The 22,228-nt window shown below is 49.7% G+C and overlaps 1 protein-coding gene across 3 annotated transcripts in view; it reads right to left on the minus strand.

The window, feature by feature from the left end:
- Positions 1-827: 827 nt before the first annotated feature.
- The window catches only part of grm8b (glutamate receptor, metabotropic 8b), a 45,858-nt gene continuing 24,457 nt past the window's right edge, over positions 828-22,228 (minus strand). For all 3 annotated transcript variants that reach the window (XM_029154728.3, XM_029154729.3, XM_029154730.3), the window contains 8 exons: positions 20,857-20,992; positions 20,573-20,727; positions 20,348-20,485; positions 14,087-14,287; positions 10,146-10,285; positions 9,136-10,071; positions 1,921-2,167; positions 828-1,353 (listed from right to left, as the gene is read on the minus strand). In XM_029154728.3, the coding sequence (XP_029010561.1) occupies positions 1,304-1,353; positions 1,921-2,167; positions 9,136-10,071; positions 10,146-10,285; positions 14,087-14,287; positions 20,348-20,485; positions 20,573-20,727; positions 20,857-20,992 (2,003 nt within the window). In that variant the 3' untranslated portion in view covers positions 828-1,303. The remainder of the gene's footprint in view (positions 1,354-1,920; positions 2,168-9,135; positions 10,072-10,145; positions 10,286-14,086; positions 14,288-20,347; positions 20,486-20,572; positions 20,728-20,856; positions 20,993-22,228) is intronic.

The raw sequence follows: 22,228 nt of genomic DNA on the forward strand, positions 1-22,228 counted from the left end.
GTCTGCCTCTAATTGTCCACTGGTTCCCATCAACCTTCCAGTTCTGCGTCTGTGTTAATCTGCAGCTGTGGCCAGAAAAGTAAAGTCCTGGGTTCCATGTGACTGGGACAGTCGGACTAAGGCGCTAACGGCAGCACGTCCGTCTGATGTGGTTTAATCTCCCTTCACGTCCCCTTCGTCTGAGACTAAAACTGAACTTGGCTGCACAGTAGGATTTCCTCCATAATGAGCAGAGATTCCTCCGAGCAGAAAATGTCAACTCATCGCGCTGAACAGCGGAGCTGCGAGAGCAAAGCGCTGATCAAACAGCATCCGATCAACACCTGCGGAGGAACAGGTTTCGTGTTCGGAGGTTCGTTTCCGCGGCTCGGCTGCAAACGTGAGCAGCGCGAGCGGCGCCGAGGGAAATAAAGGCAGGACACCCGGCGGCGGCGTCCCTCAGACGCTTTGCTGCCAAGAGATGCAGAAACATTCATTCCATGCATGAGCAGCGCTCTGGCAGCTCTTATTGATCCGCTCTCTGCTGTTCCTCTGCACGTATCGATCCCATCGACTGCCTCTCCTTTAAACTTTGTAATGAGGCTCACACTGTGCGCCGCTTCCTGTGGAATGTTAAAGGTCACATTTTGAAGTGCACTGATGGAGCTTCTGCCGTTGTCATGTTAGGATACAACTTGTTAGTGTTTCGTTTCTACCTGATCTTATCTGTCGAGATGAGAATGTGTCCGCTTCTAGTGATAATTTGCTCTGCTGATTGTAAACATCAGCGGATTCAGTGGATTCAGTCCTGCTCCACTGTCCCCAAACAGACCCCACCTCGGCCCTGATGTGTGAAACATTCCTTTATTATAAATAGATCATTTGTATAAAAACGGGCATGCTTCAGTTCAACCATGGCATTTAGACATTTCACGACCAAAAGCTACTGTTCATTTAGCCAAAAACAGCGACGGACTCATCTCATAATGCAGGTCGACGGACGGACGACATGAGACAAGAACCAGAAATGCTCACAGCACAAGCTTTTTTTTAAACATACAGTTAGAACTACAACAAATATCACCGGCCCCTTTTTGTTTTTCTTGTTTTTTTGTTTTTCCCCCGTTGTCCTGCTTCTTCGTCATCATCCTCCTGCTTCGTAGTGGTTTTAAGTCCGGACCCTTTTGGGTTTTTTGGTGACGTTCTGTCTCGATCCCTGCAGCCTGTAAACACAGAAACACCACAGATGGTTGGGTGTCCGAGCGGACGCGCCCTCCGGCGCTTCGGGGCGCCTCGTCTCCAGCTCCGGCAGCGTCTCATGTCTTCACATGGCGTGATTGGTGTAGCTGACGTAGGTGGTTTTTGTCGGCGGCACTGAGGAGAGAACGGAAACAGCAGGTTGGTAAATGAGGCCCAGAGCATCACAGAGCCTCCACCGAGCATTACTGCATCACTGCAGCAGGCACCCTGCTCCTCCACAGGCCTCAACAGCACATAGCTTTGTAGTGGCTTTATATTAGGGGTTTAGTAGTATTGTAGCTGTCTTGAGTCCATGTCAGTCCCAAACAGGAGCTATGACAAACCAGAACAGGAATCTTCGTCCCCTCCAGTGAGACACGGAGCGGGATAAAAGAGGGAGCTGCTGCTTGTTAGTTAAAGCAGATCAGTCAGCACATCTCACATCAGTAAACAATCCGACATCTCACACTTTTCTGCTGACGCGCCGGGAAGCGGCTTTGAAGTGCAACTCGGAGCTGTAAACAGATCTGGTCTCAGGTGATGTCTCAGTAAACTCCAGTCAGCTTCCTGTCAAATTCTCATTAAAGCCGAGCGTCGTCCTCCTCACCTCTACAGAGGAGCTGCTCTTCTTCCTGCAGCTCCACAGCTCAGTGTAATTAACAGCATTCAACGCATGCTCGTGGCTGCCCCCCCCCCACTCACCGCTGGCCTCCACCCCCTCGCACAGCTCCGTCTTCACCTCGCCGTTGGGCCGCTCGGCCGCCAGCTGCGACAGCTTGCTGGTCATGGTGGCGGCCGTGACGATGGCCTTGAAGCTGCGCTTGCGTTTGGGCACGTTCTGCTCGGGGTGGAAGATGATGATGTAGACCTTGGGCATGTACAGCATCCCCAGGGAGACGGAGGCGCTGAGGCTGAGGGAGACGGTCAGCGTGGCCGTCTGGATGTACATCTGAGGAGAGAGCAGAGACGTGGAAGCATCCGTTGCATCAGAGATTCCCACTGCCATAACACTGCACAGGCTCCTGGCATGTTATCAGGTCACAGCTTATACAGCGGTACCTACAGTATTAGTGGTCTGGTGATGAGCCGTTAGTTTGTAGCATGGGGTGTGTGACTAATGATTTTATGCACTTTATAAATGATGTCTTTGAAACAAAAGCCCTCATAATTAAGGCTGGATGATTTAAACTAGGTTTTAATATGTCAGGACTAATATGTATATTTAAGAGCAGTGTCTCAGTAAAAGCCCGCTGGGTCGCCAGCCCACGGAAAATATTCAACCACTGCAGAGTGAATTATTAAATGCCAGGCTTGAAAACAACCGATTTATTGAGTCTGGGGGAAAAACAATTTATATACAAGAACCTCTGGGTTTCGTTCTCCAGCGTCTGAATTGTTCCCACCAGTTAAAATCACTAAGTTGATAATAAGATCAGAGGGAAATACAGATCCACATGATTACGAGTGACACTGACTCTTCTGCTGAGCTCCGTTTTCTGACCTTTGTGACCGCACTCTATAAACCAGATGCTGTCAGCAGCGACTCACATCTGGACGATCATTAGCTCCCGATAATCTCTGCATTTAACAGGAGATTAACACCAGAGCTGAGAACAAGCAGGACTCTCCTTGTCTCAGTTTGACAGATGACCCTGAATGCATCATTAGGCTCCATGCTGCATTTATGTACAAGATTATTGATCCTCTGTGTTATCTTCATTCTCAGTGTCCTGTGAAGGGTCTCAGTGTAACTGAGTCATTACTGACAGAAGGAGCCCTTTAGAGACGGGACCCGCCGTCAGCGGTCTCTGCAGGGTTTAACCCACCTCTACAATCACCATTTAATGTGAGTGGGACCAGAGTAAAGTTCTCTCAGCAGATTGTAAAAGCTGTTTACCACCTGGTGATGCTGCTGTTTTGGCTTTTTGATTGGGCAGTAACTGCTTTAGCCACAGGCTACATCATATTTAGGGAAGACATCCTCATCGCAGCCGACTCAGAGGCAGCGGCAGGGAGCATCTGCTTGTAGCTGCGACAGCAAGCGCTGGAGTGTCATTTGTATTCTCTCTCGGCCCCAGTGTTGACGCTGATAGGACTTGTTTTGGGGTAAAAACCAAGCGTGTGCCGCACATCGCTCTCATTTGAGCTCACTCATCCACACACGCGCCGCGCGGCGCTCAACCAGGCAGCACAAACCCCGGCCGCCCCTCCACAGCCCGGAGCATCTGTCGCAACACACCTGTGCCCGGGCCGGCGCCACCACGGCTTAGAGACCACCCTTATCGCCATGGCAACTGCATCACAAGCCCAGGCCTAGGTTAATGTCGCTGAGGCTGAGTGTCAAACTGGCACCGGGGAATCCTCTGTGTGGGGCCGAGCTCCGTCTCCAGGACCAGGAGGAAGGAAGCAAACATGGCGACAGATGGCGAGTTTCCCTCCAACAGCCCAAGACAACAACAGCGGCGACTCCAGTGACGCATCAAAGAACCATTATGAAAATGTACGACAGACAGTGAAGCATAAAGTCATTTGTGGGCCTGGGAGAAAACGCAAGCTCTGAAGTGATTTATGCGGCCTCTCCGACACAAGCTGTTATTACAAAACCAACAAAATGAGAGGTGTGAAGGTCAGAGGAGGCTGAAGACACAAGAACCAGCAAGAGCTGCAAAGTCAGACGCCTTAGAAGGAAGACAAATATGTGGGATTCATCATGTGAAATGATGCACACACCTCACACAACACGCGTAGAGCTGTTTAAATACTGCGGTGCTGCTTATTTTGACTTTACATCAAACCCGAAGTCCCAGGTTTCACTCTGTCAAAGATCCCTCCAACTTTAAATATTCTTTACAGGGACTTTAAGGTGGAAATGAAAGTTCAGGGGGTTAATGGAGGACTGCGTGTGTGACTACAGAGCCCCACGTCTCAGTGACCTGGTGCCACCTTCCTGCCTGATCAAAGCAGGGCTGGTTTAAAGCTCAGGACCGTGGGCGTCAGATCTGAGAGCAGCCAATATTAAATCTGAATGTCAGCAGCGCGCTGCAGGACGGAGACGGCCGAGTGGATGAGCCACACAGGATCATAAAGGCAAGAATGAAGTCCTGGAGTTATTAATGAACTTAGAAACGATAGTGGCGCTGCTGTTCCCTGACATTTACATAATTCAACTTCTGCACTCACTTTTTCACTTGTGCTGACAGTCAGCTGTGTTAAATATAACAAATGCCACCATCAGAGCGTGCTAATCAGACACTTCAGCTTTAATGTTAATGTGTTTAAATGATGATCTGTTGATCTAGAGACTCCTTCAGTCGTCTTCTGAGTTCAGGGTTCTCCTCTCAGCTGGAACGTCCAGAAACAGCTGCCTGATGATTTACAGCCGGAGTCTGAGCTTCTTATGTCGTATCTGAATCACAGTCTGTGACGTCCTGCCAGAACAGGCCCATTGCTTTAGTCGGCGGCATCATGCAGATAAAACCAAGTCTTTCACATACGGTGCCGTGGAGGAGCCTAAAGGAAGTGTTGTGTGATTTGTCTCAGAGGATGTGACCATTGAATCTAAGCTGCCACCGCGTCTGGTTCTGAGAGGAGAACCATGGAGCTGCACTTGTACCTGCCGAGAACATGGAAGCAGAACACCCTGGTTCTGCCACAACCGCCTTCTCTTTTTCTTGTAATGCAGAGAGTTCTGCCATTCTGATGATGGAGACTTAACATCACCGACTTGAGTCAAACTTCTGATGTGTTCACTTTAATCCAGGACTCGTTCCCTTGTCCACAGTTCTCCTGGATGCGGTGCGTTCAGCCAATCAGACGCTGGAAGCAGGAGAAGCTGGACACCATGCAGGGCAGGAGCACTTGAGGCCTTGCTTTAAGAACCACACAGATGGAGGTGAAGCACTTTGTAACGGCGCCACAGCTGGGATATCTTTGCTCTTTAGCAGTCGCCTCCTGGATTCTACCCATGAAATCCAGAGTTGCGACACGAGGCGATATAAAAAGCAGCTCTCACACCTCGTTGATGTGTGATTTTCATTCTCTGGGATGGTTCTGGCAGCGAGAAGAGGTTGTAGATGCTGATCATAACACTAATAAAATCACCGTTAGCGTATTAACATGATAAAGTAGCTCATCAGCTGAGGTCAGAGGAGCCGGAGTCCCACGAGGAGCTGCTGTGGGTGGAGGCTGCATGTTAATCTTCTCTGGGACCCTCCAGCTGAATATCAAAGCCTGCTTCATTAAGTATGGAAGCAGCGCGAGGGGGTCCCAGCGGCCCCGGCTCTTCTCCAGCTACCTGCCTGTGAAGGGAAGCCTTTTCGGGCTGCGTCCAGGGCCCCGGCCTCTGTGATGTGCTTATTAGTCATTCTCTGCTTCTCTGGCTCTCTGTGAAGCTGGCACGGTCCCAGCACAGAACCGGCCGCGGCTGCAACTGTAAATGTCAGTAAGTGAGATTCATAGAATGAACCAAAAGGTCATCTGATCAGTTCTGGTCCACCTCATTATGGATCAAGTCTCCTTCTTCGAAAATGAATTCACACACATCGGGTCTGGACTGCGTCCAAAATGCAAGGCCCCCGTTTTGTGGGCAAACAGAGTGAGGATGTGGAGGTGGACCGACACACAAGCAGGCACAGCGTTCAGTGCTTTGACTGCACAGCTAATTCCAGAGCAGACACTCAAGTTCTCAATTCACAGTCTACTCCAACACTGAATTTCCCACTCCACAAATAGACATTGAGCCTGAAAGACAACGTGGTGGAAATCTGACAGAGCAGCCGTTAATCACACGGGACGAGATGACGGAGAACTTCATCAACCGACGCACGCACAGCCTCCTGGAAAACATGGGCGATCAACAGCAGAGCCGAGCCTGGAACCGGACCTTAACGTTGTCGCTCCGACATCGATGGCTTCGAGTCAGCATGGGAGAAAACGTTATCATTCAGGAAAAGCAGTAAACGAAACAAGCGACGTCTTTGTAAAAGGCCCCGAAGGCAAAACGCACTGATTTTACACATCAAAGTGTGTTTACAGGTGTTGAGGAGCTGAGCCGTGTACGTGGAGAGGTTGTTTAAAGCCTTTTGTGTGTGAAGCCTGATAACCTTTAGGTCTGAGGACTACGAGGCTGAAAATAAAAACACATCTGTAGCTGCTGCTCGTCGGCGCTCGAGGCCTGAGGCTCCAGGCTTCCTTCAGGGAACACAACACCTGGATGCTCCACACCTGGAGGTTGAGTCGTGTTGACTGTAATGCGAGTGACAGTTTATGGCCATGAAGCAGCTAAGAAGCTCCAGTCCACCGCGAGCGCTGGGAGAAAACGTATTGTGACTATTGAATTCTTGAAACGGCCACTGACGCATCCCAGTTATTCTTTATTATTGTGTGGATCATTGTTTGTTGCGCTTTTCTGTCTGATCCACAGGTGGATGCTGTTCTGTTCACACAGGCACGATGATGGGATCGCTAATGATGTTGGATTATGAAGCTACAGAACCTGAACAATGAGGATGATGATTGTGCCCAAACAAAGAAAAGTTAAAAGCCTGAACATGAAGCTCATTAATCCTCATAAATACTGAGAGAAAATCTATATTTGATTATGAGTATAAACAAGCAAACGATTAGCAGATATTATATCAATATCATGCGTCTTTATTACCTTCCACTAATAAATGAACTGCAGCTACTGCAGTGGCGATTTACAGTCGTGTTTGACTAAAACTACATTAGAGCGACTTATGAACGCTACTAAACAGTAAAACGCACGTGAGTGTTTTACTGCCGATTCGTTTTCCTTCCTTTGATGAAGTCTGTTGTGCTATTTGCGTCTCCACGGTGAGAAGAAGACTCAGCAACACTGGATGAATAATGACTAATAAGGCCCGAGGTGTTTGTTTTGCTTCCCTTCACAGTTAACGGCGATGAAGCTCGGAGGCTTTTAAACAAACCCTCCGTCTGCTGTGATTGCGAAAAAGCATAAAATAAACTCATTTTTCTCAATATAATTGGACAAGTTCCCTCTAAAACGGATTTTGTTCCTTCTGGCAGCAGTTTTCCGAGTTTGTGCTGAAAGAGCCTTGTGTTGTGCGCAGCCTTGAGGGCGGGGGTTTGATGTGACACCGCCGTCTGTTTAGGGACAGTGATGCAACCTTCATCTGAACGTGTCTCAGCGCTGGGCCCGATTCTGCTGCGTCAGTCATTTCTCAGTGAAAACACCTAGAGGCACAGCTGAAACCGCTGTGGGCCGTTTCTCGTCTTCATTAGATCCGGGCTTCAGTGGAAACCCGAGCGCTTCGCTACTCAGCTCTTCTCAGCGGTGAACAGGTACGTAGATCGGCTCAGGCTTCAAGTGTGATCCTGACAAAAACTGAAGAAGTCAGAGCCAAGTTTGCAGTGACTGCTGGAACTGTCACAGTAAAAAAGCCCAGACAGAAGGTTCTGGTGTTAGACAGTGACTGGGCCAAGAAGAACAGGAACAGTGATGAAAGTACTGAGTTCTGAGATCCTGTCATGTACGTTGAAGCAAACACAGCTCAAGTTTAAATGAAAACCAACAGTCTGAGTGTCAGTTTGGCACAAATGTTCCTCATTAGCACCTTATGAATGAACACGTGATCCTCAACTCTTCACAAGGCAGAAAAACAATTACCAGGACTCCACAAAAACAAACCGGTCGAGGCAGACGGCCGCCGGTAAAACCGGTGAAACCAAAGTCAAACTGAATGAAGGTCTGAACATGTAAATCAGTAAATGCCGCCTGGTCCATCGAAGGCGACTGGACTTTTCTGTGAGACAGTAGCAGGATTTTAAGCTTTACAGCTGTTAACACTTCAGGACGTGAAAGATTCCAACGGAACCCTTTCATGTTTAACTCTTGAACATTGCAGAAACGACAGACTTCACTTCAATCGCATGGAACAAAGAAGTGAGAGCCAGCTGCTACAGACTAAGACACGGGAGACGCTCATCTAAGACACCCACAACCTCACTCCTGCTCAGAATCCCTAAAAAACCAATGCCCAAATCTAAAATGCTTTATCTTGGCAAACGGAAAATCACTGGAGCATTCGTCCTTTGAATCCCAGACAAACAACTCAAATGCAACATACCTAGAGTCTGAACAGTAGCAGAGAAAGACCCATAAACTATATTTAGAGGAAGTCTGTGTGAATCACTCCACCTGTCCTCCAGATCTCCCCACAGACATGATAATGAGCAAAATCCTCCATCTGTCACAGCGCTTACAGCAAACTCAGCCCAAAAACACTGTTGTCTCAACGAGCTAAATTTAATTCTGCTCTAATTAGTGTGTGACAACAGACTGCAGAGCAAGCTGAACCGGGCTCAATGATCAGAACCCAATCAATGATCAGCCGCTCTGTCAATCAACACCTACAGAGACGAGCAGAGTGGCGGCAGATGCCTCCTGGTCCGTTAACCAGCCCCGCGTCACGCTGTGTGACTCAGAACAGCGCCTCCACGCCGGGCGTCCCCTCTGTTCATGCAATTACCTCCACGCACCTTCAGACGAGACTCAGACGCGCCTGAGGCTGTTTTGGAAAAGCGCAGCTTCAGGGGAAATGATAGGAGTTTTGGTTTGGTTCGGCAACTGGGTTCATTTTTGTTCTTGAAGATGCTTTAGTGACTGGTCGGACACTGACGCAGGCGAGTCGAGTATTTTAACCAGTAACCAGTAACGCTGGCAGCATCGATGCCCCGCGCTAAACTAGCTAACGTTGGGCCGTAATCGCAAACATTTCACATTCGCAGGTTGGAAAATGATGAAAAAAAGGGTTTTTAAGATGATGCCTTCATTGGCTCACAGAGAGGCCGTTGACAGTAAGTATTTCCATTTATAACCTGGCGGAACATTACATAAAACATGACAGGAGGCCTGCATAATTTATGAGCACTCACCCGCTCCGCCGACTGAGCCGTGCCGAAGAAGATGGGAATGAAGGCCAGCCAGATGATGCAGGTTGTGTACATAGTAAATCCAATGGGCTTGGCCTCGTTGAAGGTCTCTGGCACGCTGCGCGTCTTGATGGCGTAAACAGTGCATGTGACCATCAGCAGGATGCTGTAGCCCAACGAGCAGATCAGCGACAGGTCGGAGATGTCGCACTTGAGGACGCCGCGCGCGTTCCGCGGGTCCTGCGTGCGCTGCTCGCCGTAGTCCACGAAGGTGTGCGGCGGGTCGGCGGCGAACCACACCAGGACGCCCAGCAGCTGCACGGAGATGAGCGAGAAGGTGATGAGCAGCTGCGAGGCCGGCGAGATGAAGCGCGGCGCCGTCACCGCCTTCTTGCCCTGCTCGAAGATGCGGTGGATGCGGTTGGTCTTGGTGAGCAGCGCGGCGTAGCTGAAGCACATGCCCAGGCCCAAGAAGACGCGGCGGAAGGAGCAGACGGCCACGTCCGGCGCCGCGATCATGGGGAAGGTGATGACGTAGCACAGGAAGATGCCCGTCAGCAGCACGTAGCTCATCTCCCGCCCGGAGGCGCGCACGATGGGGGTGTCGTGGTAGCGCACGAAGGTGACGATGACGAAGGTGGTGGCGACGATGCCCAGCACGGAGATGAAGACGGGCACCAGCGCCCAGGGGGAGTGCCACTCCAGCTTGATGATGGGGATGGGCTGGCAGCTGGTGCGGTTGTGGTTGGGCCGCTTCTCGTAGGAGCACAGCTCGCAGGTGAACTCGCTGGCCTGGAAGTGGTAGCCCTCGCAGCGCTCGCAGTGCCAGCAGCACGGGACCCCCTTCACCACCTTCTTCCGCTCGCCCGTGCGGCACGGCAGGCTGCACACGGAGAGGGGGAGCGAGGCCTCGCCGGTGCTCCACTGCAGGGCCTCCATCTGAGGAGAGCGAGGCCGTGAGGCGTGAGGCTCAGACACACGTTCACATCAGGGCCCGTTCAGGCGGCGCTTACGTTCAGGTACAGCTGGTTCGTCCAGTGTCCGATGACCTTGTATTCGGCTGTTGACCGGTTGCTCATCTGATACTGGAAGATGTCGTAGCGGCCGGGAGCGTCTCCGTTTTCGTTGAAGGTGACTGGAGTCCCTGCGCTTCCTGCAGAAACACAAAGCAAACAACTGCGTGCTCAGATGCAGCTCTTTCCTCCAACCAATCAGCCGTCTGCTCAGCCTGGCGGTTACTGTACGTCTCTGATGTCCACAAAACAGCAGCTTTGGGTTTTTTTTTTGCTGTGATGCAGGTTTTCTTCTCCCTCTAACTCGTCTCTGTCCAGTTTCACACATACTGTATCAACGCACACTAAAGTGAGTTAATGTGGCTATAATAGACGCGGCTCGTGCCCACCGTCCCGTGCTGTTATTGTACAGTAGCGCTGCATTTCGTGCCGCGGGGCAACGCGTCGGGGACGGCGGACGCGGAGCCGCTGAAGCAGAGTTGAAGCGCGGCAGATTGGAGCTAAAGAGCCGAACAACAGTGGAAAAAAACAGCAGATTCATAATGAAGTGAGTGGGCAGCGGCTGGATTCTCTCCTGCCCCATTTCCTTCTTCAACATGAATAAAAGCATCACAAATCACATCAGCATGGAGATGAATCACCGCAGCGCCCCAGGATGTAGAACTCCCCCCGCCCCCACCTCCTCATCCTCCTCACCCCCCACTTCACTTCACTTCACTTCACTTCAGACTGTCTGTGCTGATACTGAATTAACGTCCTCGCTTCGTATTATTTCCAAACATGGTAATCGCCATAACTGGGGGGGTGACACATGCTGCGGCTTTGTCATCCAACACAATACCATGACCCACAAATAAGCAATCTGCTGCGTGGAAGAAGAAGCAGAGAGACAATAGAATCCGCATGCAGCATCTCCACAAACACTGCTAAAATAATATTCTCCATAAAATGCTCCAGCTTTACTTCAACCACTCACATTATTAAGAAATGAATCACGCAGTTTAATTATTGCACGTCAGGTTTGATCAAGTCCTGTTGGATGATACAGTGATGGGAGAATCGCTGAGACCTGAAAACTGTGGCAGCAAAAAGGAAGCAGGATCGTTTCAACAGTGTTACACAAAGTCATGTGAGGCTTTGGGAGATTATTAAGCACTAAGGAAAATATTAAAAGCCAACAATAAACCAATTATGAAAAACCTCAAGTAATTCTCTGCTCGTCTGCTTCAAGGAGACTAATATAACAAAGGTTACAATAGTTTTAAGTCACTAAGTCTTGAATGAACTGCGTGTTGGTGACCTACTGGCTGTACCTGAACGCATCATGTACTGCACACACTGACTGAGCATCTTCCTCTTATGTTGCTTTGAAGATTCAATTTGGTGACTTCTGTACTGGTAGTGGAGGTGATCACAGCACTGCATAGAGCTGCTCATCACACATACATCATATTATTGCATTTATAGTCAGGGCTGTGGCTTCAAGCAGCCGCTCCGTTTTAATATGTACCTACTGTAACTGCTCCTTTATTCCTCCTGCTTCCTGTGCTGTAACAAACAGCTGACCTTTCTCTGGTTCTTTTGTCTGTTCAGCAGTTTAAAAAAGGCTGAATTTTTCAAGTGAAGTCACAGCAGGCGATAAGCTCTTTACATATTCATCACTTCACCTCCCTCCTTCTTCCCTGAGCCGCAAATCACACTGACGGGTTTTTCTTCCTGTGGTCAAATTGTTCTGGATCCCCATTAAAATAGCAACGAGCTTCATGGGCTCCTAGTAAGCGAGCATGTGCTGCCCCAGTCAGTCAGTCCAGGGTGTGTGTGTGTGTGTGTGTGTGTGTGTGTGTGTGTGTGTGTGTGTGTGTGTGTGTGTGTGTTAGGAAGCAGCAGTAAACGGTGGCAGGGTTAAAAACTGGAGGAGGTTCTGCCTGAAACGCAGGTACAGGAGTCACACCCAGTGAGCAGAACCCAGCCAGAATCTCTACGCCTCCATCTGAAACCGGACCAATCCTGCGTCTGTCTGTTGTTTCAACTCACGGAACAGTTCCGTGTTCAAACCGCAACGTGTGGTGGTGAACTCGGCTCTAACGGAGCACAGATCTACCGCCTCAGGCCTGCGGCTGGAATTCACCACCGATTCAATGTTTAATGTCTCTCCTCCTCCTCCTCCTCTGCAGAAATAACACCTAGCAGCTCTTCACATCCATCAGGCCTGGCACCAAGATGAATCCCTAAGAGCTCAGCACATCAGCCACAGAATCTGCCCCCCCGTTGCATTCTTCTGTCCTATATCTCTCTGTGCTGAGGGGTAGAGCCCTTATAAACGCGCAAAGGAAAGTCTTCGCTCTGACTTATGATAATTTAACAGAGAATCACAGTAGAAGTGGGAAACTGGAGCCGTCATTAGCTGCAGAGACCTGGAACGCTCACCGACCCGGCTACGTTTGCTTTGCAGATAAACCCCACGTCTTTGGGCCTGATTCCAACCAAGTGTCATTTGCACACTTCCCTCAGTTTAAGGTGACGCTGCCACGTTGCTGCAGGCGACATTTGGTGTCTGATGTCAAAAGTGGTGCAGTTTCAAGAGACGCTTGAATAGAAGAGCATAATGTGTTTGTCCACTGATTGAACTGCTGTTGTGTGAAAGGTAAAAGTAATTAGACGGGAGAAAAACATTAGAAAGCTGCAGTAAAGCTCATGTGGACTTCTTGTGCAGAGACAAAGGTTTTTATTTGGTGTTTATGTGTCTGCTGCGGTTAAATCCCTGCAGTCGGTCGGTTTCTCTGTGATACGGCTTCCTTTAGTGCCTCACTTAGTCTTTGCTAAGGATTATTTAATGGATTTAGCTTCATTGAGGTTCATGGGAGACTCAGGGTTCTAATATGTAATTATTTTGTGTATTTAAATGGTTTCTGGGAGAATCAACAAACATTCACTTTGAAAGTGAAAAGTCACATTCAAATTCTAGTGGGAGTGAAGAAAGTAAAACGCATCTGAAGCATTTGTTTTTATTTTCTGCTTAAATGAGACAAATTCTCCTCACTGAATTGTAAAAAGAAAGTCAGCCTTGGGACTAAATGGCAGCATTCAGAAGTGGGAGAAGGAAAATGGGCTTCATCAACACTTTTGTGAAACCAACAGATGGCCTTGATTGAAGAAAGTTCATCTCAACATTTGAATGCACAAGGACATGAAATAAGCGTCGGAGGAACGAGAATCGAATCAGTCAAAGGTTTGTTTGAAACGCTTCGTACAAATTCATAACAGAAGGCGGCTGCTGCTGGTTTGTGTGTGTGTGTGTGTGTGTGTGTGTGTGTGTGTGTGTGTGTGTGTGTGTGTGTGTGTGTGTGTGTGTGTGTGTGTGTGTGTGTGTGTGTGTAACCTGTATTGACTTCGAAGGTTCCCACTTCTCACCTACCTTCATTACTTCATCGTTCTCCTTGGACTCTGCAGAACCTGCAGAAGCTCCACTGTTCAGCTGTACAACAACGTGACCAACATAACACATTCAGACACACTTCCTTAAGTTTCTCACGAAGCTTTAGACAGAACGTGCAAAGTTCATGCCTCAGCACATATGACACGTCTCCACAGCGGTGGGAGGTTTCGAGGCTTTAAAGTCAGTGAACGCATCAGACTGCAGCAGCTCCCACTGTGCAGACGATAATGAACACGCAAACCAGTAGGAAATAAAACCTAGCGACCATATTTGGAGTTTAATAATGAGCGGAAGCTTCCCCCACGACGGCGTCAGCATTCACACTTTGTGCTGACAAAGGCCTCCACCTGCCGGAGTTGGCTTTGAGAAGAAGATGGACTGAGATGGAGAGGAAGAGGGAACACAGGAGGAGGAGATCAGAAGAATGAAGGTTAATGAGGACGTGGGGCATGAGATGGAGGGAAGCTGGCGCCCGAGGACCCTCCCAACCCACGCGGTCTCTTACCGTTGAAGCCCACGGCGCGGATGTGAGCCAGCAGCTCCTTGCCGTCGACGCTGGCCATGCGCGGACACAGGCCGGGGAACCCGGCGCAGTGCTGCCGGTGCATGTGGTGCAGGGCGTGCGCCATGGCGTAGACGGCGTCCATCACAAACTGCACCTTCCCCTCCTGCTCGTACGTGGAGTCACGGCCCACTTTCTCCAGACCTGAGCCAAAAACACCAAGGTTCAGTCACGGCTCCACTGGATCAGGCTCGGAAGCAGCCTCCAAGTGGAGGTAACAGCTACTTTCAAACTCAGTGATGGACAAAGAACGATGACTTAAGCCTCATTTTATTTATTCCACACATGGGGCAATGAGATCATCACGTTTGTTAATACAGTTCAAATATTAAACTAATTTTCTCCTAATGTTTAAATTAGTTTTGACTTTATTGACATCTGCATGAGTACAATGCAACGTAATGCAGTAAGAACTGCTCTACTTGCGATGGCTGAGCAGGTTCAGCAGCTGTGCCCACCACTTTACCATAATGTTGGATTAAACATCCCATAATTATAAAAAATGAACAAGGTGTACATTTATTTTCTACATAAGTTAATTTCAGATATGAATCAATTTGCTTAGATGTAGATTCCAATCTGATCCTGCTTTGTGTTCCTGTGGGGTTCATCCTCTGGAGACCACAAACAGAGCTGCTACCGATCCAAGGTTCCTGGGACTAAAATCAGACGCCGACTAATTAATGGACATCATCATCGCTGGCTCGAGGCACAAATATAAAAGAAACTATAAAGAATTTGAAAGTAGCCAGTTCTATTAGAGCTCAGTGGTTCCTGTCCAGCTTTCTGCCTCCGTGTTCGGACTTCTCATGGACCGCGAACGGTGGCAGAGACTGTCCTTGCCGCCAGGCAGAAGGGAACTCGCAAAGGATTATGGGAATGTGAAATGAGACACCTCTGTTACTAACTCATTACTATAAAAAATACATTTGGCACCATTTCATTAGCTATGATTAAATAATAGTGGGGAGAAGACATTGTCATATTTTATTTGAAAACTGTGTGAAGTCCTTCCCCAAATTTTCACAGAGTAATTACCATTATTAGAGCCACACAGCTCCGCGAACGCGCCACCGGCAGCAAAGCGAAGAGGACGGAGAAAGGAAGGTGGAGGAAACTAAGTGCTGGCGCGGACCCTCCATCAACAGACACGACTCCTCCAGATTAATTGGAGCTTAGAAATGAAATCCAATTTAATTTTAATAGCAGGCAGGCGGTGGGAGATCTGTCCGAGGGGAGACATTTACTCTGGCAGTAAAGACTGATTACACGTCTGTATGGCAGTAATGAATGAGCCTGGAATGGCGAGCAGAGAGCCGAGCATGTCAAGCAGCCAAGGCGAGAGGAGACGAACGGCCGCGCTGCTCCTGGAGACGGGGTCTCCTCAGTATGTGAAGAACACACCATCAATTCAAAGTTCAAACGGGCCCTGAATGCAGCATCCTTCAGCCTCTTTAAATGCACGAAGCTCGTGGTGCCCTCCGGGCTCTGATTGATGGAGAACAGGTTAAAGGCATTCCCCAGATCAGGGTGCGGTTATCTCACCTTTTTTATTCTAGTCCGACTTGTTTTGTGCTGAGCTTGAATTTGCTTGAGCTCATCCTTTCTGACTGGTGCTGGTCAGGAACCTTCTGCAGAGCCGACAGCCTGTCACCAGTGCTTCCTGTTTACACTCCCATGCTTCACACTTTGCTCCTCACCTGCTCCAGCTGATCACCAGCTCACCCGCCTCCTTCAGGCCCTCATCCTCTGACTTCCAGCCTCCTCCTAGCTTTGGATTTCCCGCCCCAGTGACACCGGACCCTTGTCCACCCGTCTGTCCTCGCGGCGAGCGTCTTAGTTACAGGTCAGACCTCTGGGCTCGTCTCGTTCTCTGACTCTCCCTCCTCTGCCTCTGGTCGTTATCGGATTTGTTCCGTTATTTTGGTTTTGGACTGAGACCGGGTCGGACTCCTCTCACACCTGGTCACACTGGAGAAGATCACTTTGTGGACTTTGCTCAGCTTGAATGACTTATCGAGTGGTGAGCTGCGTTTGTGACACTGAGCTCACACTCCAACAGTAAAAGCCCCAGCGAAAACACTCCACTTCCCAGAATGCTCCTCTCATGCTGCTGACATCCGTAGCAGTGATTCAGTCACTAGACACTGTTAGAAGCTTTACCTTTTACCTGTTAGAAGCTTTTTAGGTGATTCCATCTAAAACTCAGATGCTTAAACATACAGTATGTCCTTTGTGAGCGCTGCTGGGCTCTGATATGAAGGCAGCATTAAGCTTTTCCAAATAATCTCTGCTTTCAAATGGAAGAAAGACAAACGGCTGCTTTCTGTCAGTGTCGGCCTTGTCGTCGCTGCCTGAGCACAAACTGCAGCACGAGGGGGAAGAAACACATACACAAGAACACACAAAGGAGTTCAAATGCAAATGTGCCTTTACACATCCCGTCAGAGCATTTCAAAGATCTGCAATACAGAGGGAAACAGAAGGAGCAGTGCTGTAAAACGGCAGAGATACAATGGGACTCTGTGCTCAGCAAACATCGTTAAACAAAGCAGCGCAAAATCAAATATTCATGTTCCTTGGTGGAACTGCGTGCGTGGAGTCTCTTGGTAAGAGAGAGAAAAACAAATTTTTTCCCAGAACAAAAGAAACTCTTTGTCGTCCACAGCTCTTAAACTGTAATCTGACGACGCAGCAGAAACAGCTTTTCCTAAAAGACATGAGGAGAAGCTGTGTTTGGATGTAACCACCGTCCTGGTGGTTTAATCAACCTTCAACCTCCTGCGCCGCTACAGTCGTGAGGTCATTATGGGCCCATTAGGGTCAGGCTAACAGACCAGTCTGTCGTATCGTATGTTTAGGAAGCAGCTACTCTGGCTCTGATTAAATCACACATATTGGCGATTACATCGACTTATTGGTAAACTGATCTGGTGCAGGAGAGAAGGTTACGAGGTCAGCAAAGCCCTCTGGGGAGCAGGAATATCAGCTGATCTCGGTCCATCCAGCGTTTAGAAGGAATGAACCACGCGACGTTTCCATCGCCGCATGCCTGAACACCTGCCTGAAGGGTGAAAAGGCCTGTCAAACCTGAAGCAGGTGCTTACATGAGCCCAAGAGCCCGTCTCTGCACAAACACACACAACACTAATTATAGCTCACAATCAATGCAAGGCTGACAGAGAAGCGATCGACTGGAGGCTGCCGGGATCAGGGACGACTTTGAGAGTTCGACCTTCAAAGAGGATGAGGTCCAAGATCTGAGACCTGGGTGTCAGGCTGCATATTCTGGCAAATTTCATAATCATGAAAATTCATCATTTATTCTCTCAGATCGTATAAGAAACAATTTATGGATAAGTGAACACAATTAAGATTTCATTATATATAATATAATATTAATAACAGGAATATAAAAAACCCTCCGGTCTCCAGGACTCGGGTGGAGCGAGGAACTGACACCTATGAATCTGTTAAATGGCTCACAGGGGGCGTCCAGCTGTCATCAGGTGGAGACAGATCAGTCCATCACAGGCCACGGTGCTAACAGCCACGCCTGAGGAGAAATATCCATCCATTGGAAAGGTGGACCTCCTGGCTCGACCCGCTGATGACCCGGGCTCCAAAGATCCAGAGTTCTGGAAGCCCGGTTAACATGTGAAGCTCCATGCAGAGACACAGCAGCCATCACAGCGCTGGCTCCTGGAGGACCTGCTGAGGAGGGAATGAGGGTCCGGAGGCGGCGCCGGCTGATGAACCTTCGCCTCAGACCTCCGCGTCTCATGATTTAATGCTTTAAGTAGTTACAATAGATGAGGCCCCGAACGCCACTGCTCCAGCTGCTGCTCCTCCTGTTTGTGGAGAATCTGAATGCACTGACTGCTTTATAAGGAAACCTCCCATGAGCCCAAACAACATGTCCCAACCTTTAGTTATGAATCTGACGTTTCAGACACTTAATTCATATAAAAACGTACTATAAAGGCCTATGACTGGCGTTGTTGAAGATTAAAGCAGTGGTTTTACATTTTTCTACTTGGGGCCTTTTTACGCTTCAGACTCAGTCAGAACAAACATCAAAGAGAAGTTACGTGACGTGAAACTAATTGGAACACTGTCAACATGATCACGTTGCAGCTACAACCTGAACCTCAACGATTCAGCAGTAGCTGGGATTAAAGTTGGCCAGAGCTCTACTGGTTTCCAGCTGCCTGAGTTAAATGTGGTGGTTGAGGTCTGGTCTTTGCAGCCCGTTCTCTGCTCCTATGACCACACAACACACGAAGCTCCTGTTTCAGTAGATTTGGAGACACCGCAGACGCCCTGCAGCTCTGAGCAAACACACTCAGGTGGAGGCTCTGCCGCTGACTCAGCGTTTCAGCAGCCTCTTAGTGCGTGTGATGACTCGGCTCCATCCTCAGCCCTTAACACAATCAGGGAGAGCTGCGTCGTGACAGCAGCCGGCCGATCAAAGCGTCACTGAGTCCAGGTAAAGACTCGCAGCCTTATCGCAGCAGCAGCTGGGACTCGCGGCCGTTCTGTGGTGGAGCTCTGCGTTCACACCGCACCCTCCACTAATCCAATCTTGCGTGTCGGACATGTTTGTAAAGGATTGGGCCCTCGTGGCCCCTTGTTCTCAACCACAGAGTTGTCCTGAATCAGGCCGGATTACACGGGACTCTGCCGTCAGCACGGACGGACTCAGCAGACGAGAGCGGGACGTGACCGGTGACGAGAAGAGGGATTCAGCTTTAATTCATCACCGACGCCTGAATCTTTGTTCTTATATTAGAAACCGATTGACGTTTTTACCCAGACTGAAGTTTTATTTAGTTTTTACGAACGTGATTAGTAAAATAATCATTAATGTCAGTAGGAAAACAAAAAGTTATTGCATTAGCATTAGCATCTTGCGGCACCAGAACCCGGTTCTATAGAGTCACTGACCCACAGCTTTCATTTACACACTAATCAGCAACGCTTTGCATTTTACACTGATTACAAACACTCGTTAATATTCATTGTTACAGTCAAATGATGGGATGAACACTGGACTCATTACCCGCCGAGGCTCGCTGACGCTCAGTGTCACGGGGCCGAGACCTCGGGGCCCACAGTCATTATCCGCCGTGTTAATTGTCAGCCACAGGCAGTGGGTCACAAATCCAGCTCATGAATATAAATTGAGATGAGGTTAAGTCGGAGCAGTCTGAGACAACAGACGCCATTAGCCCTCATACAACAACGTCCTTCAGGTCCATGAATTTCATCCGTAGTAAAAAGAAGACGCATAAATCAAGACGGCGCCTCCTTCTCAACCCTGTGTTGAAACAGGAACGTAGCGACTCCTTTTATTTGCTAAGTAAATAGATGCTGGATCAGCAGCCTTACTTCACAGCTCCAGAACAACAAAGCATCCGACAGCTTCCCCTCCGTCGGCATGACGTTTAAAGGGTGATTTCATCACGCTGTCACAGTCTGACGCTTCCTTCGCCCTGAATCAAAGATCCGTGGCTCCGATCAGGTGCTCGACAGATGAAACCATTAGCAGAGACGCAGTGGAAGGACGGAGGTGGAGGCGTGCAGCAGGTGCAGCCGCAGCCGCCACATAACGACTCTCATCACTTCAGATGTGTTTGTTGGAGCGACCGGCGCCAAAAAGGACCCAAACAACACGCGTCCGTCCTAACGTTCGCTCATTGTGACACGCGGAGACAAATGTCTGGAACTCGAGCGTCGCTCCACTTCACACCTCAAGTTCAGGACAGTTCAAAAGCAGTGGTCTGTTCTTTCTGACCTTCCCGTGGGATCCTTTTTGACTAAACGTGAGCCGTGAGCCAGATGAAGCTCCCGCCCCCGTTTGTGTCTCTACCCCCTGAAATGGCTGCGAGCTCCCTCAGAACAGCTGAGTCAGGAACAAAGGCAACATCACTGCTGTGACGTTTGGGGCTTTTGACCGGAGGGTGTGACAGCAGAGGAGGATCAGATGCCCGCGATGCTGCGGGGGGTGGGGGTGGGGAGGGGTTGGGGGGTGCGCTCAGGGCAGAGGACGGAGTTCGTGAAGAGTGAATTATTAACTTTCACACTCTGTCGCATCGGTCTATTTCATTTCTTGAGATCTCATATCAGTGCTTAAAGGCCAGCGACGCCATTTGTGACGCACAGCTGGACTTCGGGGCACAGGTGGAGGAGTGAGCCTCTTACCCGTGCACTTCCTGGGGCTGCCGGGCCTCTTGCCGTGCATTCCCAGCTTACAGCCGAAGTTCTCCTCCCAGAACTCTGCGAACCAGACGTTCCTGCGATTGTTGGACAGCGAGCGGCTCTTGAAGTAGCGGTCGAACGCTGTGGAACGGAGAGGAGACACACTTTACCCCCATGACTTTGACCCCCCCCCCCCCCCCCCCCCCCCCCCCTCGACCCCCCCCTCACCGTCCACCGACGCCCTCTTGGGCAGGATGGTGACGGCACCCTCGGCCACGCGCTCCTGGTGGACCACCGGAGAGATCTTGGAGCCCCAGCTGTCAGAGCCGACCCACAGGAAGTGGCCTGTCAGGTTGTGACGTTGGGCAGCGTCCAGGATTCGGCTTAAACGTGAGAGAAGCGAGAGGCCGGACTTTATTTAGCGCTAATACTTACGGTGGATTTAATGCTAACATCAAAATAAGTCTGATTGCACTTTACTGCGATGGGAAATGACTGCAGTGTTTCTTTACCGGATGTCGTCTTCGTTGGCGAACATGATGACGGCTCTGGCGTTGGGCGTCTCCAGCAAACGGAGCACGAGCTTGTCGAATTCACCCAGTCTGGGCTCTCGAGGGATCTTCAGAGACTGGGCGATACACACCCCACCTACGAGAGAGAGAGAGACAGAGCGTCAAATCACCCTCACGACCTAAAGGTGAAAGTCAGACAGGTTTCATGAGTTCTCCAGAGTCTCTGACGGATTCATTCATTCATTCAGCAGCATTATTCTGCAGGCCTCACTTCCAGGCCCTCAATGTGCCACTCCCGCCTGCTCAGCAGTGGGAACATCTGGCCTCCGACACAGGAGCACATCTGCTCCCAAACTCCCGCTTCCGTCTGCACCCTGTATCTGTTCCTGCTCCCACTGGGACGGGCGCTGCTGCTGCTGCGGCGTCTCACCACATCCACCCCAACATCTGCCAGCATGGCATGTGAACGTCTCAGCACGCGGTCTGTTCACGCGCTGCCCTGAATCTGTGCAGGAACGCAGCACAGCCCAACGGAGAACGCCTGGACACGTTCTAGGACGACGGCGCCGGCAGCTTTCAAGGCAGTTAGAGCCGATTTAGCCTCAGTCTGGAGGTTTATTTGTGATGAGTTCAGTAGAGAAAAGCAAGGTCTTCCAGCGCAGCTGTCAATAAGCTTGAAAATGTGTCTAAAAGGTTTAAAAGAACGCTTGATTTTCAGCAAAGTGGAGTCTTTGGGTTTTCACAAGGTTCAGTTGTTGTTACTGTTCTATTCACGACCTTTCTGTTATGTCTCGTTCCATTTTCCTCCCTCTGCTGCAGTAATCAGAGGGTTTTTCTTCAGGGTTCAGTAATAAAAGTCGCAGTTTTCTTCATCTTCTCGCCGCATCATTAAATCCTGCGCTTTGGCCTCAGCGCCGAGGAAACGCACTTGACGGCGGTGACACCGTCCCTGCAGCGACGCCCCTGGGACGGATAAATGGGAGCGGCGCTGGAGGTTGGAACGTGAACCTGTGCCTCTGACATGAAACGCTCCTGCGCCTGCAGAACTGGGCCTCACACAGCAGAACCGCTCCAGCTTAATTGGTTTCCGAGAGGAGTTTTTGATTTCTGCGCCTCGTGAAGAAGCGGAGCCACAGCTGAAAATAATCACATCTCGTTAGTCTGACCTCGATTGCTGCAGCGGTGGAGCTTTACTGGGACGTGCTGTGGAGCCACAGAGTTTGAGGTCACTGCAGTAGAAGAGCTGGACCAGTAGAACACGCAGAACGCGCCAGGCGTCCGTTTTTGTGTTAACCTGCACAAACTGGCTTTAAAGTTTTACCTCTGGACACATTTCACTCACAGATGTTCATGTTGTTCAGAGGAAATTATG

The sequence above is a fragment of the Betta splendens genome, chromosome 6 (genome assembly GCF_900634795.4).
Source record: "Betta splendens chromosome 6, fBetSpl5.4, whole genome shotgun sequence".
In the NCBI taxonomy this organism is placed as follows: domain Eukaryota; kingdom Metazoa; phylum Chordata; class Actinopteri; order Anabantiformes; family Osphronemidae; genus Betta; species Betta splendens.